This window comes from Xenopus laevis, chromosome 9_10L (genome assembly GCF_017654675.1).
Source record: "Xenopus laevis strain J_2021 chromosome 9_10L, Xenopus_laevis_v10.1, whole genome shotgun sequence".
Lineage (NCBI taxonomy): Eukaryota > Metazoa > Chordata > Amphibia > Anura > Pipidae > Xenopus > Xenopus laevis.
In genome coordinates this window covers 7,361,912-7,381,386 of record NC_054387.1, presented here as the reverse complement: position 1 = coordinate 7,381,386, position 19,475 = coordinate 7,361,912, and the positions used below count along the sequence as shown (strand labels likewise).

Below are 19,475 nucleotides of genomic sequence, written 5' to 3'. Positions count from 1 at the left end.
CAATTGAACATCACATCACACTAAGGGGCAGATTTATTAAGGGTCGAATTATTTATTAAGGGTCGAATTGAAAATTGGAATTGTGAATAATCCCAACTTGATTCGAAAATTGAGATTTAATAAACCTTGACCCTCGTAACAATTCAAATTCGACTATTCGCCACCTAAAACCTGCCGAGTTGATGTAAAAGTCAATGGGAGTGGTCCAGTGACCAATTTGAAGATGTTACTAGCCTTCTTGACATTCGAGTTTTTTTCGGCGAAAAGACTCGATTCGAGTTTAGTTGAATTCGAAACGAATTCGATTCAAGTTTTTGGGTCGGTAATATTTGTTTGAGTTTTAGATTTTCGGTTCATTTATTAAATACCCTCCCAATCGAATTTCGAGTATATTTTGCATTCTACTTGCATTGAGACAACTGGTGCACCAACCCCAATAGGGCAGATTCTGCTAGGTACCCCTTCTATAATGATCTTAATGTTTTCTAACCGCTGTGTATATTGAAAGTTGCTCTTTTCAGTAGAAAGAAATGTCTACTTCCCACCCAGCTCACGGACAGGACAGGACAGGACAATAAGGTGGTTTTTGGTGGATAAGCACAAGAGGCTGAGCTCTGCCTCCTCAATTGGCTAAATGGTCCTGATTGCCTGACGGCCTCTGTTTTCCCATTAGAGTTGACTTTCATTCTATACACTGGGTACATTACCCCACATGCTTGAACATTCTGCGACCATAAGAGACATGAAGCTTTTCTGAACCTGAAAATCCCTCTTTTGCCCACTCCCTCACTATTTCTCTACTGCTTTCCCCGAATTCAAAAACAACATAAATAGTGCCCTGATGAACACACAATACTACCTGCCTCTCTTCCTAGAGATCACGGGGCAAATTCACTAAGCGACGAAGCGCCTAACGCTAGCGTCAATTCGCTAGAGTTGGGCATTTTCGTTAATTCGCAAATTCACTAACGAACGCTGGCGTAAATTTGCTAGTGTTACTTCGCACCCTTACGCCTGGCGAATTTTCGCTACGGACGTAACTACGCAAATTCACTAACGCGCGCAGTGTACTGAACGCTACCTTTTACGCTAGACTTCCTTCGCCACCTCAGACCAGGCGAAGCGCAATAGAGTAGATAGGGATTGCTTCAAAAAAAGTCCCAAAAAATGCTGGCGTTTTTTTTTATATTATGGGTGATAGGCTGAAAAAGATCGAAAAAATTTTTGGGGCTCCCCTCCTTCCCCCTTACATTTCCTAACTCATGGCAACTTAACTATACAGTGGGCACATGTGTAGGGCAAAAAAAAAAATGTATTTGATGTTTTGAAGGTTTCCCAGGCTTGTGTAGTGATTGTACGTATTCCTACATTGAAATTTGAATTTGGCGCTGTATGCAAATTAACCATCGCTAGCGTAACTTCGCTTCGCTTAGCGAATCAACGCTAGCGCAACTTCGCAACCTTACGCTATCCCTGTGCGCAACTTCGGATTTTAGTGAATTTGCGGAGCGCTGGCGAAACTACGCCTGGCGAAGTGCGGCGAAGTGCGGCGAAGTTACGCCTGGCGCAACTACGATTCTTAGTGAATTTGCCCCCAGGTCTTTACTTTGACTGAGTTACTACTTGATGTATTTTCCATATATTCAGTATCTGTGCTGTAAGTTCACATATAAGGCTGAAGAAGAAGCAATTCAGTGCGACATGAAGAACATAAACAAAAATCTTAAAAGCTTAGTTGTGATTTTGCCATAACGAACCCTTAAAAAACCCTTAAAGGCCTTTATTACCCTCATCATTAAAGGAACTTGCCTCAACATGCACTTTTGTATAGGCCTCCTAATGCAGAGATATGCAGTAGGGTTGGTGTCCACCATGTTTGTCCTCTTGACTTTTCCAGCTTTTCCAGCAAAGGAAGCTGATCTGGTCCTGGCTTCCTGTATACATGATTTTAGTAGACTACCAGCACCAGACAGCCAAGAACCTGGCCAAGCGTGGTACAGAGTGTATAGAGGAAACCTGGTTGCTCTCAATATTTATTGGAGAATGGACATTAGACTACACTCCTAAAGTTTCTCTCAGTATGTTTCATATGGAAAATATGTAAGTGGCTAACTGGTTAGGTGCTGACTGGGTTCAACAGGGTTTCTAGTAGCACATTCAATAAGAGAAGCCATATGAATACGCCATTTTGAGAAATAATATGCACACTCAGTGATTTCTATCTCTGTTTTAAAACCTATTGCCAAAACATTGGTCTCACACTTTGTCATCGGATCCTACTTATTCTGCGTTGATTTACACGTCTGGGAGACTCCAGGTCAGGTGATACACATCTATAAACGAAGATGTTATATTAAAACCCATTATAAATTTAGCTTATGCATCACTTGTTATGATTCAGTTGCCATAAACAAGGTAGAAGATTAAACGGGCCCACCATAGCTCATACCTTCACTGTAAAACTGAGAAAGTATTCGGTAATAAGGGCAATGCAAATACGTGTAGGATGGTGTAGGTGCTCCCAGAGACATATATCTGCCCATCCCAGCTGTTTGCTTAGCTGCCTTCTTAGGTTCAACTAGAGCAGCTTATGATCGTTAGAATTCCATTTGGAAATCCTGCTGACTGAAGTATAGTTTCTACATAGCGAATTTGTGAGTTAAGGCATTGCATAGGCAATTAAACACATTTAACTCGATGCATGAGGATCATGAAACACTGAAGCCATAATCAAAGTTGCAGGAGATTATGCCATTCAATAGACATAATATATTACCCAGGAACTTATTTGTAAGCATGATGGATTTGTGGATAGATAGCTAGATAGTGTAACATCCGCCGTGTGCCAGCGCCTAAATGCTGGCGCGCATCAACTTAGGCGCCGGCATGCGTCAATTTAGGCGCCGGCGTCAAAACGCCGGCACAGACGCTCCCGCCAAAAAACTTAGGTGTAATGACCTCATAATGGTGTCTCTATTCTCCTATTGGCTGTTGATGTGCCTGTCCTTCCTCAACCTGCTCCTGATTGGTTCCTGCTCCCTTAAATACCTTCCTCTTCCTCCTCTCATTTCCCAAGCTGGCTTCAGTTTCTACTGTTCCGCTAAAGCCCTGGGTGTCCGTGTTCCTGTTTGACCCTCTGCCTGTTTTACTGGACCTTCGAACCTTCGCTGCCTGAAACCGACCTCTGCCTGAAACGTGACTACGCTTTTGTTTGATCCTTTGGTACCTCGCTTCTCTGACTTCTGGAACTGACCTTGCCTGAACTGGACTACCTTCTTGCCTGATCCCTTGTACTACGCTTTGGTAACACGCTTGGCTCCTTTGCTGTCTCCGCCGCAGAAAGCCTGGGGCCCCAAAAGGGCGTCGGTGAAGACCGGAGCCGTAGAGGAGTTACCGTTGCCACCAGTCCTCCGTGGACCAGCCATCTTCCTACGGGATCCCAGGTAACAGAATGTTACAGATAGATAGATAGATAGATAGATAGATAGAAGAATAGATGGATAGATGGATGGTAGATTCATAGATAGATAGATAGATAGATTAATGGATGGATGGATAGATGGAATGATGGAAGAATAGATGATAGATGGATGGATGAATGAATAGATGGATAGATGGATGGATGGATGGATGGATGAATAGATGATAGATGGATGGATGGTAGGTAGATATCTGAAATGCCTATTATTATTTATTATTATTATTTATTATTTGCTTAAGATGGACAACAGGTTTATAGATAAGGGATGCCATATGTAAATTGTATGTATAGAGCTGAAGCACCTATTGACTACATTTATGGCTAGGCCAGACAAGTTAGCAAGATGAAATGAGTTATTTGGAGGTGCCTGTAGAAGATACTCTAGGGACACTTGTGGTGGCGCCCGAGACTCTAAATAGAATTCTGGGTAGAAAACGTTGCAGTGTGTGTTACATTTCAATGTGGCACATGGGTAAAAAAGGTTGGGGACCCCTGCTCCAGATCACTCTCATGGTCATTCGATTTCACCATAGAAAATAATTGATTGTGTCAACCCGCAGCAGGGGCTCCCCAACCTTTTTTACCCATGAACCACATTCAAATGTAAATAAAAAATTGGAGAGCAACACAAGCATAAAAAAAAAGTTCCTGGGGGTGCCAATTATGGGCTGTCTTTGATTATTGGTAGCCCCTATGTGAACTGGCAGCCTACAGGAGGTTCTGTACAACTGTTTTTATACAACCAAAACTTGCCTCCAAACCAGGAATTCCAAAATAAACACCTGCTTTGAGGCCACTAGAAGCAACATCCAAGGGGTTGGGGAGTTACATGATGATCCCGAGCCACTGGTTGGGGATCACTGACCTGGAGACAACAAAATCATGTGGTATACGGGTATAGGATCTATTAAGTGGAAGGCCTGGGACCTATAGTTTTCTAAGTAAAGGGTCTTGGGGGAATGATCATGCCTTAAAGCTACTAAAACATACTTTATAAACATTGTCACCAACACGGGTTTGTAAAGCTTAGTTACCATGAAGTACAAGTCATGAACTGTTTGTTTAAAAAACACAAACCTTGGGTTCCAGATAAAAGACCCCCATACCTTGTGCATTATACACAAAGAACAGAAGCTGAAGACAATTTTGCCGTGAGAAGCAGTATAGCCTACAAAGGCAATATCTTTACATTCATTTCTAATCCCCCTTTGATAAACTGTTGTATTTTACCAATTTTATCCTCTTTAATAAAGCATGCACAGGAATGAGACCTGTTATCCACAATACGTGAGCCCTGGGGTTTTCTGGATTAAGGATCTTTCCATAATTTGGATCTTCATACCTTAAGTCTACTAGAAAATCATATAAACATGAAATAAACCCAATAGGCTGGTTTTGCTTCCAATAAGGATTAATTATATCTTAGTTGGGCTCAAGTACAAGCGACTATTTTATTATTACACAGAAAAAGGAAATCATTTTGAAAAATGGGGATTATTTGGATAAAATTTGGATAAAATGGAGTCTATGGGAGATGATCTTTCCGTAATTTGGATCTCCATACCTTAAGTCTATTAGAAAATCATATAAACATTAAATAAACCCAAAAGGCTGGTTTTGCTTCCAATAAGGATTAATTATATCTTAGTAGGGATCAAGTACAAGCGACTGTTTTATTATTGCAGAGAAAAAGGGAATGGAGTAATATGGGAGATGGCTGTCCCATAATTTAGAGCTTTCTAGATAACAGGTTACTTGTTGAAAGAAGTAGTATCTGAATTCAGTACCAGTTAAATTGCAACATAAAGGTAATATACATTTACTTCCACAAAGAACACTGAACTCTTTGGATTTTTTGCCTGACACAGGATGCTGGGAAATATCAACCGCCCAGAGCCTATAACCACTACTTGGTGCTAAATAAAGAGGTTGTTTACCTTTAAATTACTTTTAGTATGATGTTGAGATAGTTATTCTGATACAATATGCAATTGGTTTTCATTTTTTATTATTTGTGTTTTTCCACTTATTTAGCTTTTTATTCAGCAGCTCTCCAGGTTGCATTTTCAGCAATCTGGTTGCTAGGGTCCATATTCCCCTAGCAACCATGCACTGATTTGCATAAGAGACTGGAATATGAATAGGAGAGGCCTGAATAGAAGGAGGAGTAATACGAATTAGCAATAACAATACATTTGTAGCCTTACAGAGTATTTGGGTTTTTTTTCAGGGTCAGTGACTCCCCATTTGAAACCTGGAAAAAGTCAAAAGAAAAAACACTTTAAAAACAAATAATAAATAAAAGTTGGTAAGAATTGACTATGCTATAATGTACTAAAATTTAACTTGAAGGTGAGCCACCCCTTTAAGGCAACGCTGTTTACAATATTAGTCTCGGCCCTGCCCACGCTAACGTCCTGCCCATAAATCAGCGCCTGTCTCTTTAATGTCAGAGTCTTGGCCTCCCTTCTGACAGTTCAGCTCCTCATTTTCCACGTCCTTCTATCGCCAATCGTGGAAATGGGACTGGCAACAGCGACCGATTGAACAGTTCTGTGATAAAGCAGTTCGTTGTGAACTTTTTTGTTGTCGCTTTCATATTTTTAAGATTTTTCTAAAACAAAATTGTCCCTGAAACCACAAAGTTTGGTGGTGATACATACTTTCGAGCAGCTACAAAGTAATAAATTCAATCTTTACAATAGTATAACTCACAAACATGGATTCAAGCCAATATATATATATTAAAGCAGTAGACCCCTGATCTAAAGAGCTTACACTCTGGGAAGGTGACGAGGCTTAACCTATACATACTTTTGAGCAGACACCACGCTACAAAGTAATAAATTAAATCTTTACTACAGGATAATTTATACACATGGAATTAAGCCAATATATATATTAAACCAGTAGACCCCTCATCTGAAGAGCTTGCACTCTGGGAAGGAGACAAGGCTTTATCTGTACATACTTTTGATCAGACACCACACTACAAAGTAATAAATTCTATCTTTACAACAGGATAATTCATACACATGGTTTCAAGCCTATATATATTAAAGCAGTAGACCCCTCATCTGAAGAGCTTGCACTCTGGGAAGGAGACAAGGCTTTATCTATACATACTTTTGATCAGACACCACGCTACAAAGTAATAAATGTAATCTTTACAACAAGATAACTTATACACATGGAATCAATCCAATATAGATTAAAGCAGTAGCCCTCCAGGAAATGAGGCTTAACCTCACAACACGACACACATATATATATACGTATATATATATATATATATATATATATATATATATATATATATATATATATATATATATATATATTCAGCTTTGCACCATCCATAGTTTTATTCCCAGGCACGAGGAGAAATTTTGTCCAGCTCCGACTAAGTTGACATGTCGTACCTCATTAAGTGACAGTTTTCAGAAGTGACAGTTTGGGGCATCAGGAGGCAGTGGGTCCCAGGGAGAGACACTCAGGCTGCTGCAGGGGTCTTAGCTCCCCATCATCTCAGTTGCTCAGCAGGCTTAAAGCTCCTAAGTACAAGTTGGTGGGACGGAGGCGCCCAACAGCACAGATTAATGTAGGAAATGTGATTTTTTTTACCTTATCAGATGCACATGAGAAATCCCCAAGCAGAGGAGTTTTTGTGGTTCAGACTGTCCCCAAGTGAGTTAGACGAAGCCAGTGCCTCCGGCCAGGACAGCTGCAGCTGATGTCAGAGGGTCATGCCTGAAACCTGAGCATCCAACAAACTCTTCAGGTAAAACTTGCCTCTCTCAGGTTTCGGACATTAATTCCCTACTTGGCCACTGCACTGATAGTCACGTATGGGGTAATGAGCCCGGCCCAGTAATGCTGTATGTGCACATACCATCAATGTACTACACGGGACACTGCTGAACCATATACACTGCTTTCATAGGAGGGACACATTAGCAATCCAATTAAACAGGCAGACAAAAGCGTGCGATCAGAATATTATACACAGGAAGGATCATAATACAGCCCTGGGACTTGTTATCCAGAATACTCAGGACCTGGGGCTTTCCGTCTCTCTTTAATATGGTCCTCCGTGCCTTAAGTCTGCCAAAAAAATCATGTAAATCATTAAGTAAACCCAAAAGGTTGGTTTTGCCACCAATAAGGATTAATTATATCTTAGTTGGGATCAAGTACAAGCGACTGTTTTATTATTATAGAGAAATAGGAAATCATTTTTTAAAGATTTTGATTATTTGATTATAACGGAGGCTTAATGAGTTTCCGGATAACGGATCCCATACCTGGACTGTGTGTTCAGTGTGTTCTCACCATCAACTGTTAACAAAGAGTGCACAAAGTATTGTGTAGTCCATAGATGTGTGTATTCATGATCTCACATACAGGATTTGGTGTGTTGAGGACATACGTGAGTTGACTGTTCAAGATGTAGGGTGCATGCATGGTCTTAATATTCAGTGTACTGTGGACATACTTCATTTTATCATTCAAGATGCTGTGAGTATATATGATCTTACTTTTCAGTGTGGTGTGGACATACATGAACTTTATATATTCAATATACTGTGGGCACATATCATATTCAGTACATTATATTATTGCAATTTTCAGTAGATGTAGCATTCATTTTCCTAGAGGAAGACATGAACTTGCCCAATGTTAGACTGGAGGGGTCCTGGCCCATCTGAGCTGCCACATCAGGGTCCCCCAAGCCCCATCCCACCCTGATGGCCCCTGCTCTAGCCACAATCTCCCTCTACCCCATCACCCCTGCCAGTGAGTACCTACTTATTTCTTTGGGTGGCCAGAAAGGTGAAGGAGTCACTCAATCGGTTGTGGGCCAGGGCCCACTGGTTCTTATCCAGCTGCCCGGCGGCCGGTTCCAACATTAGACTTGCATTTTAGTCTGCTAATATGCTGTTGCAGAGTGGCACACATAGATGACTGTAAAGGGATTTCTATTGAGAGGCAGGTATAAGCCCTTCAGGTGTGGACTGGTATCGTGCCAACAGGTAGAAAAGGGGTGACTGAAGGTTAGGAACAAGATATGGGTGACCATGTCAAAGTCAGGGTTTGGCAGGATAGCAATGGTTCAGGCGAAGAATTGGTGACTTTCAGGAGTAGGAGGAGAACAGTGACTGGATTGGAGCAAGAACATGACTGAGCAGCAAAAAACCAGGAGGTCCTGGTTTAGAGCCCCAGTAGAACATTACAGATGACATTATGAAGTGTGCACAGAAGAACCTCCTGTTCCAACATGATTTTACACCACAAATCTATGTGCACATTAAGGATAAAACACACTTATTGTCAGGTCTTAAAGGCAACATATAAGGGGAACCTGTAAGAAGTCCTTCCCTGGTGCCTTACAAGAGCACAAGGCAATGTGTCACATTTTGGGCGACTGTGGGAAAGTAGCCAAGGGCAAGAACAGAAGGATGACCAGAGGTTATCCAAAGAAAGCGTCTATGACTATGACTTCAGCACAACTGGGCAACTGCCTCTGTCCAACCTACCATCCCCTGTATCAGTGAGCTTTGTAGCCTAATCCTCCTCACACCAAGGTACTGTAAGTCATATGGGGTCATATCAGGTTACTATATTAACTTGTGTTGCCTTAGCCAGAGAAGCAGTGAGAAGGGTCTAGAGCAGGGATCCCCAACCTTTTTTACCCGTGAGCCACATTCAAATGTTAAAAAAGTTGGAGAGCAACACAAGCATACAAAAAATTCCTGGGGGTGCCAATTATAAACTGTGGTTGACTACTGGTGGCTCCTATGTGGACTGGCAACCTATAGAAGTTGTTTTTTATGGAACTAAAACTTTACAAGCCAGGAATTGAAACAAAAACACTTGCTTGGAGGCCACTGGGAGCAACATCCAAGGGGTTGGTTAGCAACATATTACTCATGAGCCACTGGTTGGGGATGACTGGTATAGAGTAAGAAGCAAGGGGACAGGATCAGGCGATGATCAGGGAGAGGACTTGTGTAGCAGAAGATTAAGGAAGGTTAATGAAGGCAATGTGTAATATCAATACAAGGTTTAATATCAATACAGTGTAGACAGGAGAACATTTGTGAAACGTTCATGCCTTAAAGTCATACAGAGGGAACAGTTTACACAGTAGAATATTGATTGTGCCATGTATTATTATTATTTATTATTAACGTATTTATATAGCGCCAACATATTGCGTAGCACTGTAAAGTAAATGTGATTATACAACTAAATCACATGAATTATATACATAGAACATATGGCGTTACATACATCCACAAAAGGTGAGGAAGGCCCTATGCAAAAGAGCATACACTTTAAAGGGAAGGGAGTAATACACAAGGTGTGGGAGTGGGCAAGATTGAATTAAGTGGGTGAGAAATGTGGTACTGTATGTGGTGTTGCATTTGGTAGTTAAGCAGAGTGAGGGGAGGCTTCTCGAAAGAAATGCATTTTAAGAGATTCCTTGAAAGCAGAAAGTTTGGGAGAAAGTCGGACAGACCGTGGGAGAGAGTTCCAGAGGAGGGGTGCAGCCCTTGCAAAGTCTTGAATGCGAGCGTGTGTGGAGGTAATGAGAGAAGAGTTGAGTAGCAGGTCAGTAGAGGAGCATAGTAAGCGGTTGGGTGAGTATATAGAGATGAGTTCAGAGATAAAGGATCGGGCAGAGTTATAAAGTGCTTTGAATGTCAGGGCCATTAATTTGAATTTGATTCTGAAAGGGTGGAAGCCAGTGCAGGGATTGACAGAATGGTCGAGGCAGAGGAGGAGGAGCGGTTGCTGAGGTGTATGAGCCTCGCAGCAGTGTTCATTATGGACTGGAGAGGTGACAGTCTCTGGAGGGGAAGGCCAATTAAAAGAGAGTTACAGTAGTCTAGACGTGATATGACGAGAGAGTGAATAATAATTTTGGCAGCATCTCGGGTGATAAATGGTGTAAGTATGCCAGGGTGATTTTATTGGCATCCCCATAATATTATACATTAAGGGCAAAGGGTGCTGGCACCCCCAGTACATTACACAATGAGAGCAACGGGTATTACATCATCATCCCATTACAAAGTAAGAGCAATGGATTATAGCATTCACAGCATAAAAGGTGAGAGTAATGGGTAATGGACTAGCATCCCAAGTACAGTAAAGTGAGAGCAATGGATATAGGTGTTTGCAGCACATACTGGCATCTCAAGCATTTTAAACAATGGCAGCCTATCCATATAATATCAACCATATCATGTGGTATAAGCAGTGTGCACTACTATCCACTACATATTATACAGTCTACTGGCAAACTCTACAGTGAGAGCAGAGGGAACAGACTTGCCCAGCACAAAACACAAACACATCCAGTACATTATATATTGAAAGCCGTGGGGACAAGAATGTGCAGAACATACAGTGAGAGCAGATGAGTCATTCACATTATACAGTGAGAGCAGTGGGTACAGACATGCCCATCACATTATACAGGAAGAGCAGTGGATACACACATGTCCAGCACATTATAAAGTGAGAGCAGTGGGTACAGATATATCCAACACAATATACAGAGAGGTACAAACATGTCCAGCATATTGTACAATGAGAAAAGGCTGTGACTCCCTTCTGGTTTATTTTAGTGTTCATCTGCTACATTATTTTCATATAATTATAGGGATAGGACTGGGCTCTGAAGATGTGAAATACATCAGGGTAATGTAATCGGCACAACGTTACTTTTACCCCACATCTACAGTATGTGCTTTGTAGCTGTTAAGAACTACAAGTTAAATGATGTTCCTAGGATCAGACCTGCTGTTTGTGCCGGGGGGGGGGGTGTGTGTGTGAAATGACCACCTTTTAATCAGTAGTATACGTCAGATATTTAACATGGAGTATTAATAACATGGCGGGCGCATTTTTAAGAAATGCATCAGTGGCAGACCTACAACCTATTAACTTCTGCATTAAGTCTTCAGATCAGCTTGCACTGGAATATTAGATTTCATTACAGACATTTCCCTGGCACGGTCAGGCACCCTACATTAAAGAGCCCCCTGCATCTATAAGTGGCCAATAGTTCTGAGAACATGCATGCTAGAGAAGCCTTCCATATATGCAGTTGCCTTTGCTCATGCCTTTGGTAATGGCATTGTTATACACAGCACTATGTAGATGACTTTTAAGGCTGGCAGATCTTCAGGACCTGTCATAGTCGAGTGCTTTCCGTTGTCCAGGCGCTGGTGTCAGAGGTCACCTAGGAAAGGAAAAAGGTTACTAAAATATTGATCTTACGGCACAGTAGGGTTAACAGTCAGCGCAGACGGTACTTACAATCATTTTCACGGTTGCCGTGCCATGTTGAACATCCCTGACCTCTTGTGATTGCTCTCTGAATTGCAACCACAGTCATAACTCATACTTGATGACCAAAATCATTTAGAATCATGATGCCATTCAAAAAAGTTATGCTTAAGCAGACTGGGGTCCATAAAAGTCCCCATTGTGGGTCACATATTTCCCATGGGCCTCCAGTTGGACAGCCCTGATTTATATGCAATGAATACATAGCTTAGAGTACCACCTGATGTAAGGCACTTGCGTTAGTACTTGTGATGTCTACGACACAGGTACAATGAACCATGGTCTAAATTTAATGTTTTTGGTTGTGGAGAAAGTAAATGCCATACCTTGTCCCAAAAGGTTATGGAGTCAGCATATGCACTTTACAATGTGACCGAGTTTTGAAGCTATACAAAACCATTGCTCATGCCTAAAGGTGGGTGAAGGTTTTGCTGTTGGAATAAACAGTTGGGGACCCCATCTCACCTTCTTTGTGCTGAAAAATGAGGGCAAGTCAGGCAAAGAGTCACAGTCCGAATCCAAGGTAAACTCGGACTCAACTGATTCAGGAATAGAAGAAAAGGAGATGCTGGAGGCTGGCATGAGGGTGGAAATCCAGAACCTGCAATGGAGAGGATGGACAATGAATGAAGAGAAAAAAGCTATGGGGGTTATTGGTTGCTATGCACAGAACTCAGTGGAACATCAGTAATCTCAATAAATTTAGGAAAGCTGCTTAAAATTTCTTTTCTTCCTCAGAGCAATTGTCAGAAGCTACTGGCCTCTAAAACAAGTATGAATGGTGAAGAAGGCAAGAGTGGCATGTGTTTGGCGTCCCCCAATTGCTCCCTAGACACGTATCTCTGCTGCCTACCCCTAGTTCCGACCCTGAATGTTCTTTCATTATGCTAAAAATGAGGTGGACTCTTCAGAGGTACCAATCTCTAGCTTTACATTTGGGTAACCATTTATAAAAGGCTGCTGGCTGGTGTTTGACAATTTTATAAATAAGTCCTTAATTACCAGAGACAAGATGGTCTTCTAACTTCTTCAACCTAACTGTCCTTCTGATTGGGCCTCCACCATCACCATGCACAGCAATGGATTTTCTAGGATTGGAACCATACATTGAAGAAGTTCTTGAACACGATTGCAAAGATAGCCCAGTCATGCCTAAATGCCCAGTCATGCCCCATCCAACCTTTCCCCGAAACGTACTCCCTTATCATAAATAAGTGAAAGCATGGACTGGTCTATCTTTCTTTAAGATAAGGATTAATTACATTGCTTATGAAAGTCACAGTAAAACCTTTGCATAGTCATGCTCCCCAGCCCTAAAGCAGACCCTATGAACCTAATGCTGAAAAAATGTTATTGTCCTACCTTCAGATAAAGTGCCTAGATCTGAAGGTAGGACAATATAAAACAGCATCTCAGAACTTGAATACAGAGCCTTATTATTTAAAAATTGCTTTTTCTTAAGTACTCTCTGACCTGCTGTTCTCCGGTCCAACTTTTGTAAACATCTTCATATGGGTTCTCAGGATCAAGATGGGGACACAAACCAGTAAAGCAGATAGGAGAACGCAGCAGCTGCCAATGATACATGCCAGCTGTATGGGAGTGAGTGAGGAGAGGCAGCACTGATCTCTGTAGCACAACATATCAGTCGCGGGGCATCTGAAAGGTGATATGAATGGTGTTAGGTGTATTGGTGTCATACACGAGCAGAGAGAACATTAGTATTTATTAGAATTCGAGATTGAATGCACAATTAACAAGGGGGCTCACACTCAGAGTTATTTGGCTCTGAGTGTGAGTCCCTTCCCCACTCTAGTGGGACCAGTATGGCCTTCATCAGAAATCTCAGAGCTGCATAAAGTTAAATGGTCAAGGATATTGCCCTGCCTGTCGGGGCATGGGAGGGGCTTCTATTTCCATGCAGTGGTCCCCTAGCCTTAGACTCATCAAAAGCCCATATATTGCTACATAAGACCAAACAAAGCAAATTGGCCATATTAAATTTCTGATTACTTAAGAGACCAATAGCACTTATATGTCTTTTTTGATATTTACTATGCAATCAGTTGAGCTGCGATCAACTGTATATGTGGACATCTGCTGTCTTTAAGGAGAAGAGCAGAGATGGGCCACTGCCATGCTCCCTGCACATATAAGGTCTTCTCAGATCTTCATCTTTAGATAAGAAGAAGATGGTGCACCATGTATTGTAGGGCAAGGTGGCAACAAATGGTCAACAATGGAACATTCAAGCAAGATGGTGATAGTAACATTTTAAGATCAGTACTGCCCAGTTTAACGATTGCTTATTATAGAAAGTAAAAATCAGAGGATTACATAAGGAGGTGCAGAAGAAGACTTCAATTAATGAGTACAACCTCTGCTATGTTTGAGTACCTTTAGTATATGCACAACACATTGTATCCTCAATATTCAAAAATGATTTTTGGAATGTTACCTCACCTGCACGCTGCCCCGATGTTCTCCACGATCACACACTGCCCTCCATTTTCACAGTAGATTCCACTGATTTCACACTGACTCTTGCAGATGCCGTCATATATCTTGTAACCCGAATCACATCCAGAACCATCCTCCCTTAATATGTCTGGGAAAGTCATTGCAACTTGCCCAGGTAGACCTTCACTGGTGGTTGGGCCTGTAAGTACGGAGTGTAATACATCCTTCCTGAATGCAGGAGAAGGGATTGTGTTAATTATCATTGAGTTGTGTGTCGAAGTTAGGAATTGTATAGCACTTGATGGACCCTCTTTTTGGTCTATCAAAGACACCAGTGGTGAAACTGTGTTGCTTTTAGTCTCAGGAATAACATTCAGAATCCTACTGAGATCTTGATTTCCTTCAGACCCTGTTTCTAAGTGCCCACTGCCCTCTGTCTCCAGAAGGCTATCACTAGGAAGACCTAATAGTTTCTGTTGAACCCCTTTGTCCACTAATTCTTTCTTAATGGACTTCTTTTTCTGACTGCCTTTTTCTTTCATTGAAGGCTTCGCTCCATTATCTTTAGATTTTGACTCCAGCTGTTTATTTTTTTCAGTGTCATAGAGAGGATTACTTATGTTTGATGAATTATTTGTAGGTGTTACTCTCTTCGGTATCTCACCTCCATTTCCTTCGGTCAGTACTTGCACCTTTTTCTCTTGTCTAGCATTTGAAAAGGAATTGGGTTTTACTGGGCCATTTTGAGTTGATGTCACCTTCTTGTCCTTTATGTTTTTCTCTTTGGCAGTTTGTTGCTGATGTCTGTGTGACCAGGGGATAGCCTTTCTTAAATGATCCTTTGTAGATCTAGCACGCTTGGACACAATCATTCTATAACCGCCAGGAAATATTTTTGGAGACCTGTCTATCTCAAAATCTGATTGGGGACCTGTCCTTCTTGGGTTGTTATTTGACGATCTAAACACATTCTTCATTATATTCTGATGCCTGTTCTTCTGAATCGCTGAGAAGTGGTATGTTCTTCTTGAATTATGGCTGCTCGTTTTGAACCCCTTAGATATCAACTTTGTATTCGACATGAGTCTGTGGGTTAAAATGCTTGTGGCATGATCATAGCTTTGACCAACATTAATTGGTTTACTTTTCTTGGGCAATATACCATCTCCCCTATTATTGTGCAGTTTAGTAGCCTTATGTATTGGCGATATATATTCCCTGACTGATTTATAACCTGTAGGCTCCTGTTTTTCATTAAAGAAGCCTTCTTCTTCTCTTAGTCCTCTCTCATCCATGTACCTGTCTTGGTTTCTAAACCTGTATTTGAAGAACTCTGTAACGACTTCTCTTTCTTCTATTATATCGGGGTTACTGCCATCCTTGATATCTGGTGAGTATGGGTTCCTTAATCCAGATAGTTTCCACTGATAATTATAAGGGCTTCTTGGTTTCAAAAATGTTGAAGTCTTTATTGCTGTTTTGAGAAAGTAGAGGATAATTTAGTGTCCCAACTATGTTATCTCACATGACCAAAATCGTTAATATCAATGTCTCCTGAAGAAGCAAGATCTGAAGGACACTTCTCCTGGAGATCTTGATATACTAAGGGCTATGTCCCTGTTAGAAGAGGAGATATTCCTAAAACTATGTTTTGCTGTAAGAAAAGCTCTACACATTAAAATTGTTCTCTCCAGAATAGGTCCATGCTTAAGCTTCATAATATTATACTTCTCACAAAAATAGTTGAGAGTCATGTGCGCCTATGACACCGTGTCACTGTGTTAATCCATTCAATATTCAATAATATGTACATTTTTAAATTTAATGTAAACTGTAAAGCAATATAATTGTACAAACTATTTTTCATTCATAGAAAATGTTTGTCCCCCATAAATGGCATCCTGATCATATAAACATCCAGAGTCATGGTAAAAATAATTAAGACTAGAATAGACCACTAGCACCATGGGATTAAGTACAGTATTTTAACTGTATTATTGGCAGGCTTGATGCAGGTCTTCATGGGAATAAAACTTTCCTTACATTTGAAAAATCTTCAATCGGCAAAAGTCCACAAGTATTCAGCCCTTAAATGCCCTGGACATACCTGAACCCTCTAAAGATGTTCTCAAATGACAAGATTCTTTGTTATAAAGATTTTACAAATGGTCACTTACCTGCTACCACCACAAAGAAGAACACGCAACCCAATATCCCCATCGTAACCTCTAGCATTACTTTCCTCAAGTCATCTGCGTCTGCTCCTTTGAGATGAAGCCCTCTCCATTGTGTATGCTCTATCCATCTCCCCCCCTGTAATTAGGTTTTGGGGTGTGTCAGTCTATATTGAGCAGTGGGAATGAACTGGGTGGGTTTGTAAATTCCTTGTGGTGATATGAAAAGAAGAATAAGAATGAATATCATACAGAAGCACTAGCCATTTAACTGCTGAGGTCATTCAGACTAACTCACCAGTACAAATGATATTATTTATTATTTTTATGTTCTTTAATATAGCAGCAATGTTTCTTACCTTCTGATAAAACTGGCCCAAATCATCCCTTAAATTTATAATATCAAGGTTCTAATATCAGACATTGTAATTGAGTCATCATAAGCATGAAAATCATTTTGGAGGATTTCTGGTGTTAAGGCACCACTATATTTTGCTTTGCAGCCCTCAAATGGCAACCATTGCATAAAAAAACCGACCAATCACCAAAACACGCAAAAGTCCTTTGGTTTTCCAAATCTGTCTTTATCTTCCTTTCTTTTCTGGTCCCTCTTCCTTACATTTACTCCTTGCTTCCCACTGCTTGTATTTCCATCCCTTGTCTCTCCTCTTCCTAATCTTCCTTTCCTTTTAGAACCTTTTTTTTCTGCAATTAATACAAACATTTGATTCTGGTGTTATATATAGGGAACACTGTTACCAGTATGTGGCAGCAATGGTACACTTTACCTGGTGCACATTGGCCAACTATCCCCTTTCTGTGGAAAGTCCCTGGTTTAAGTCCTCTTTCTCTTCATTTGTTCTCTTTTACAACTGACCACTGATTGTGGCTAAAAATGTGCTCTCTATATAACGCAAGTGATTTAAAAAGGCCTGCTTAAACATTGTAGATTTGGCACTGTTTCCTTTCTCTGCATGCCGTTCATTTAGTGTGAAGGCCAAATGGTAAAGAAATTGGAAATAACAATTGAATAACTATTGAAGGTGATGGACCTCTTGTCTATGGTTCAAAGACTTTGACTTTTTCTTCTTTCTCTTCTTCTATCACTTCTTCTATCCCATCCCACCCTATGGGCTGTAGTGAAAGGTTGCTGGGCCTCACAGCAATATCATTTTAGACCCTCACCCCAAACTTTAGATATTTTTCCTAAAGATATATTTAAATTGCATGTCAATGCCTTGCTGCCCCCTACACCTTCTTGTAGAGTTGGTCACATTTCTGAAGCCTGGAAAGCAACCTAAACACACACCTGCATTGTATCCTGTGCTTGAATGGCTACCCCCATGGCTACACAGCAGCTTGTTTATATAAATTATAGTAGTACTTATCTGTTATCTACTGTGTATCCTGTGCTTGAATGGCTGCCCCCATGGCTACACAGCAGCTTGTTTATATAAATTATAGTAGTACTTATCTGTTATCTATTGTGTATCCTGTGCTTGAATGGCTGCCCCCATGGCTACACAGCAGCTTGTTTATATAAACTATAGTAGTACTTATCTGTTATCTACTGTGTGTCCTGTGCTTGAATGCATACCTCCCAACCGTCCCGTTTTAGGCGGGACAGTCCCGCTTTTATGCGCCTGTCCCGCTGTCCCGGAATGTAGCCTTAATGTCCCGCTACACTGGGGCTCTGTCGCTCTTCCTGGTGCGTTTTTTGCCGAAGTCTCGCGAGAAGAGACTTTGCCGTGATGTCACAAGCTGTGCGGCGTGCGCGTCTCCATCTAGTCCCACCCTGTAAGGAGGGGGCAGGATTCAGAGACTTGTGCGCGCTGGGACTGGGAGCTGAGGCGGGGGGAAAGGCGAAAGCCGCTATACAAAGGAGCCTGGCTTTCCCGGAGCTTTCATTTTGGATCCTTTGGCTGCCAGACTGCTATAGCCGCAGCACACACTGTCACTCGCGACGCTCGCTTGTTTTGGTTCTACTGCGGCGTTGCGCCTGCGGCCAAACCGATGGAGGAGGAGTCTGGCGGTGTCCGAGCTCTGCTGCTACAAAGTGTCGTGTCGGGACTTGAGAGCTCAGCTGCATAAATGCCCGCAGAACTACAGGTGTGTGTAATGGAAGGGCACAGTGGGTTCCTGGGGTGTGTTGTACAGCTGCTCACTATTAACAGGGGCACGTGTCAACCAAGGGGAAGGGGTGTGTTTTTGTAAAATGGGTGTGTCTTTGGGGGGGGGTGTCCATCGAGTGGGCGTGGCCAAAAAAAATTCGGCCGCGCTACGCGCGGCTAATTTTTTGTCCCTCTTTCCTATTCTCAAATGTTGGGAGGTATGTTGAATGGCTGGCCCCCATGGCTACACAGCAGCTTGTTTATATAAACTATAGTAGTACTTATCTGTTATCTACTGTGTATCCTGTGCTTGAATGGCTGCCCCCATGGCTACACAGCAGCTTGTTTATATAAACTATAGTAGTACTTATCTGTTATCTACTGTGTATCCTGTGCTTGAATGGCTGCCCCCATGGCTACACAGCAGCTTGTTTATATAAACTATAGTAGTACTGAAACACTTTAATTTTGTGGGGGATTAATGTTCCTTTAAAGATCAGGTGTTATTTCTAGGCCTGTGCTGGACCAGATTGATAGGGATTTGAATATGACTGGGGCCCTGTGATTCTCTGTCCCATATTAACTTGAAGGGCAACTTCGATTATTTTATTTCATATTTATGAAGATTAGGAAATGTTTTTTTAAAGTATTTTGATTCAGGAACAAAACACTGTATAGACAAGAAATTATCCCATGCGAGATATTAGCGAAACTCTAATCAATGTCGCTTCTGAGAGAAGAAATAATAGGGGATATTATTGATGTTCTGGTTTAGGCGCCTGAAGCAATAACCCGGAAGTGCGCAGTAAACACTCCAACAACCAGAGGGCGCTGCTCAGTTCCTCGGTGACACAATAGCAACCCCGTGACAGGCTGCGACACAGCTGG

The 19,475-nt window shown here is 41.5% G+C and overlaps 2 protein-coding genes across 2 annotated transcripts in view; both read right to left on the bottom strand.

The window, feature by feature from the left end:
• The window catches only part of LOC108701767 (sodium channel protein type 4 subunit alpha), a 69,670-nt gene extending 62,490 nt beyond the window's left edge, over nt 1-7,180 (bottom strand). Inside the window, exon 1 of the mRNA XM_041576824.1 lies at nt 7,106-7,180. The gene's annotated coding sequence lies outside the window, so the exon portion shown is untranslated. The remainder of the gene's footprint in view (nt 1-7,105) is intronic.
• A 3,923-nt stretch (nt 7,181-11,103) lies between these two features.
• On the bottom strand, nt 11,104-15,864 carry LOC121398147. The gene is made up of 4 exons (XM_041576825.1): nt 14,306-15,864; nt 13,316-13,501; nt 12,308-12,443; nt 11,104-11,735 (listed from the first exon to the last, which is right to left on the bottom strand). The coding sequence occupies exons 1-4, from the start codon at nt 15,595-15,597 to the stop codon at nt 11,688-11,690; spliced, it is 1,662 nt and encodes a 553-aa protein (XP_041432759.1). The 5' UTR covers nt 15,598-15,864; the 3' UTR covers nt 11,104-11,687.
• Between the last annotated feature and the right edge of the window lie 3,611 nt (nt 15,865-19,475).

What these genes read in the sequence shown, in the direction of transcription:
- LOC121398147 (XM_041576825.1), bottom strand. Translation starts at nt 15,597, where the DNA reads ATGGATGAGAGAGGACTAAGAGAAGAAGAAGGCTTCTTTAATGAAAAA. An exon ending in AACATCGGGGCAGCGTGCAG is followed by an intron (nt 13,502 to 14,305) that starts GTGAGGTAACAT and finishes ATCACCTTTCAG; the next exon opens with ATGCCCCGCGACTGATATGT. An exon ending in CATTTTTCAGCACAAAGAAG is followed by an intron (nt 11,736 to 12,307) that starts GTGAGATGGGGT and finishes TTCCTTTCCTAG; the next exon opens with GTGACCTCTGACACCAGCGC.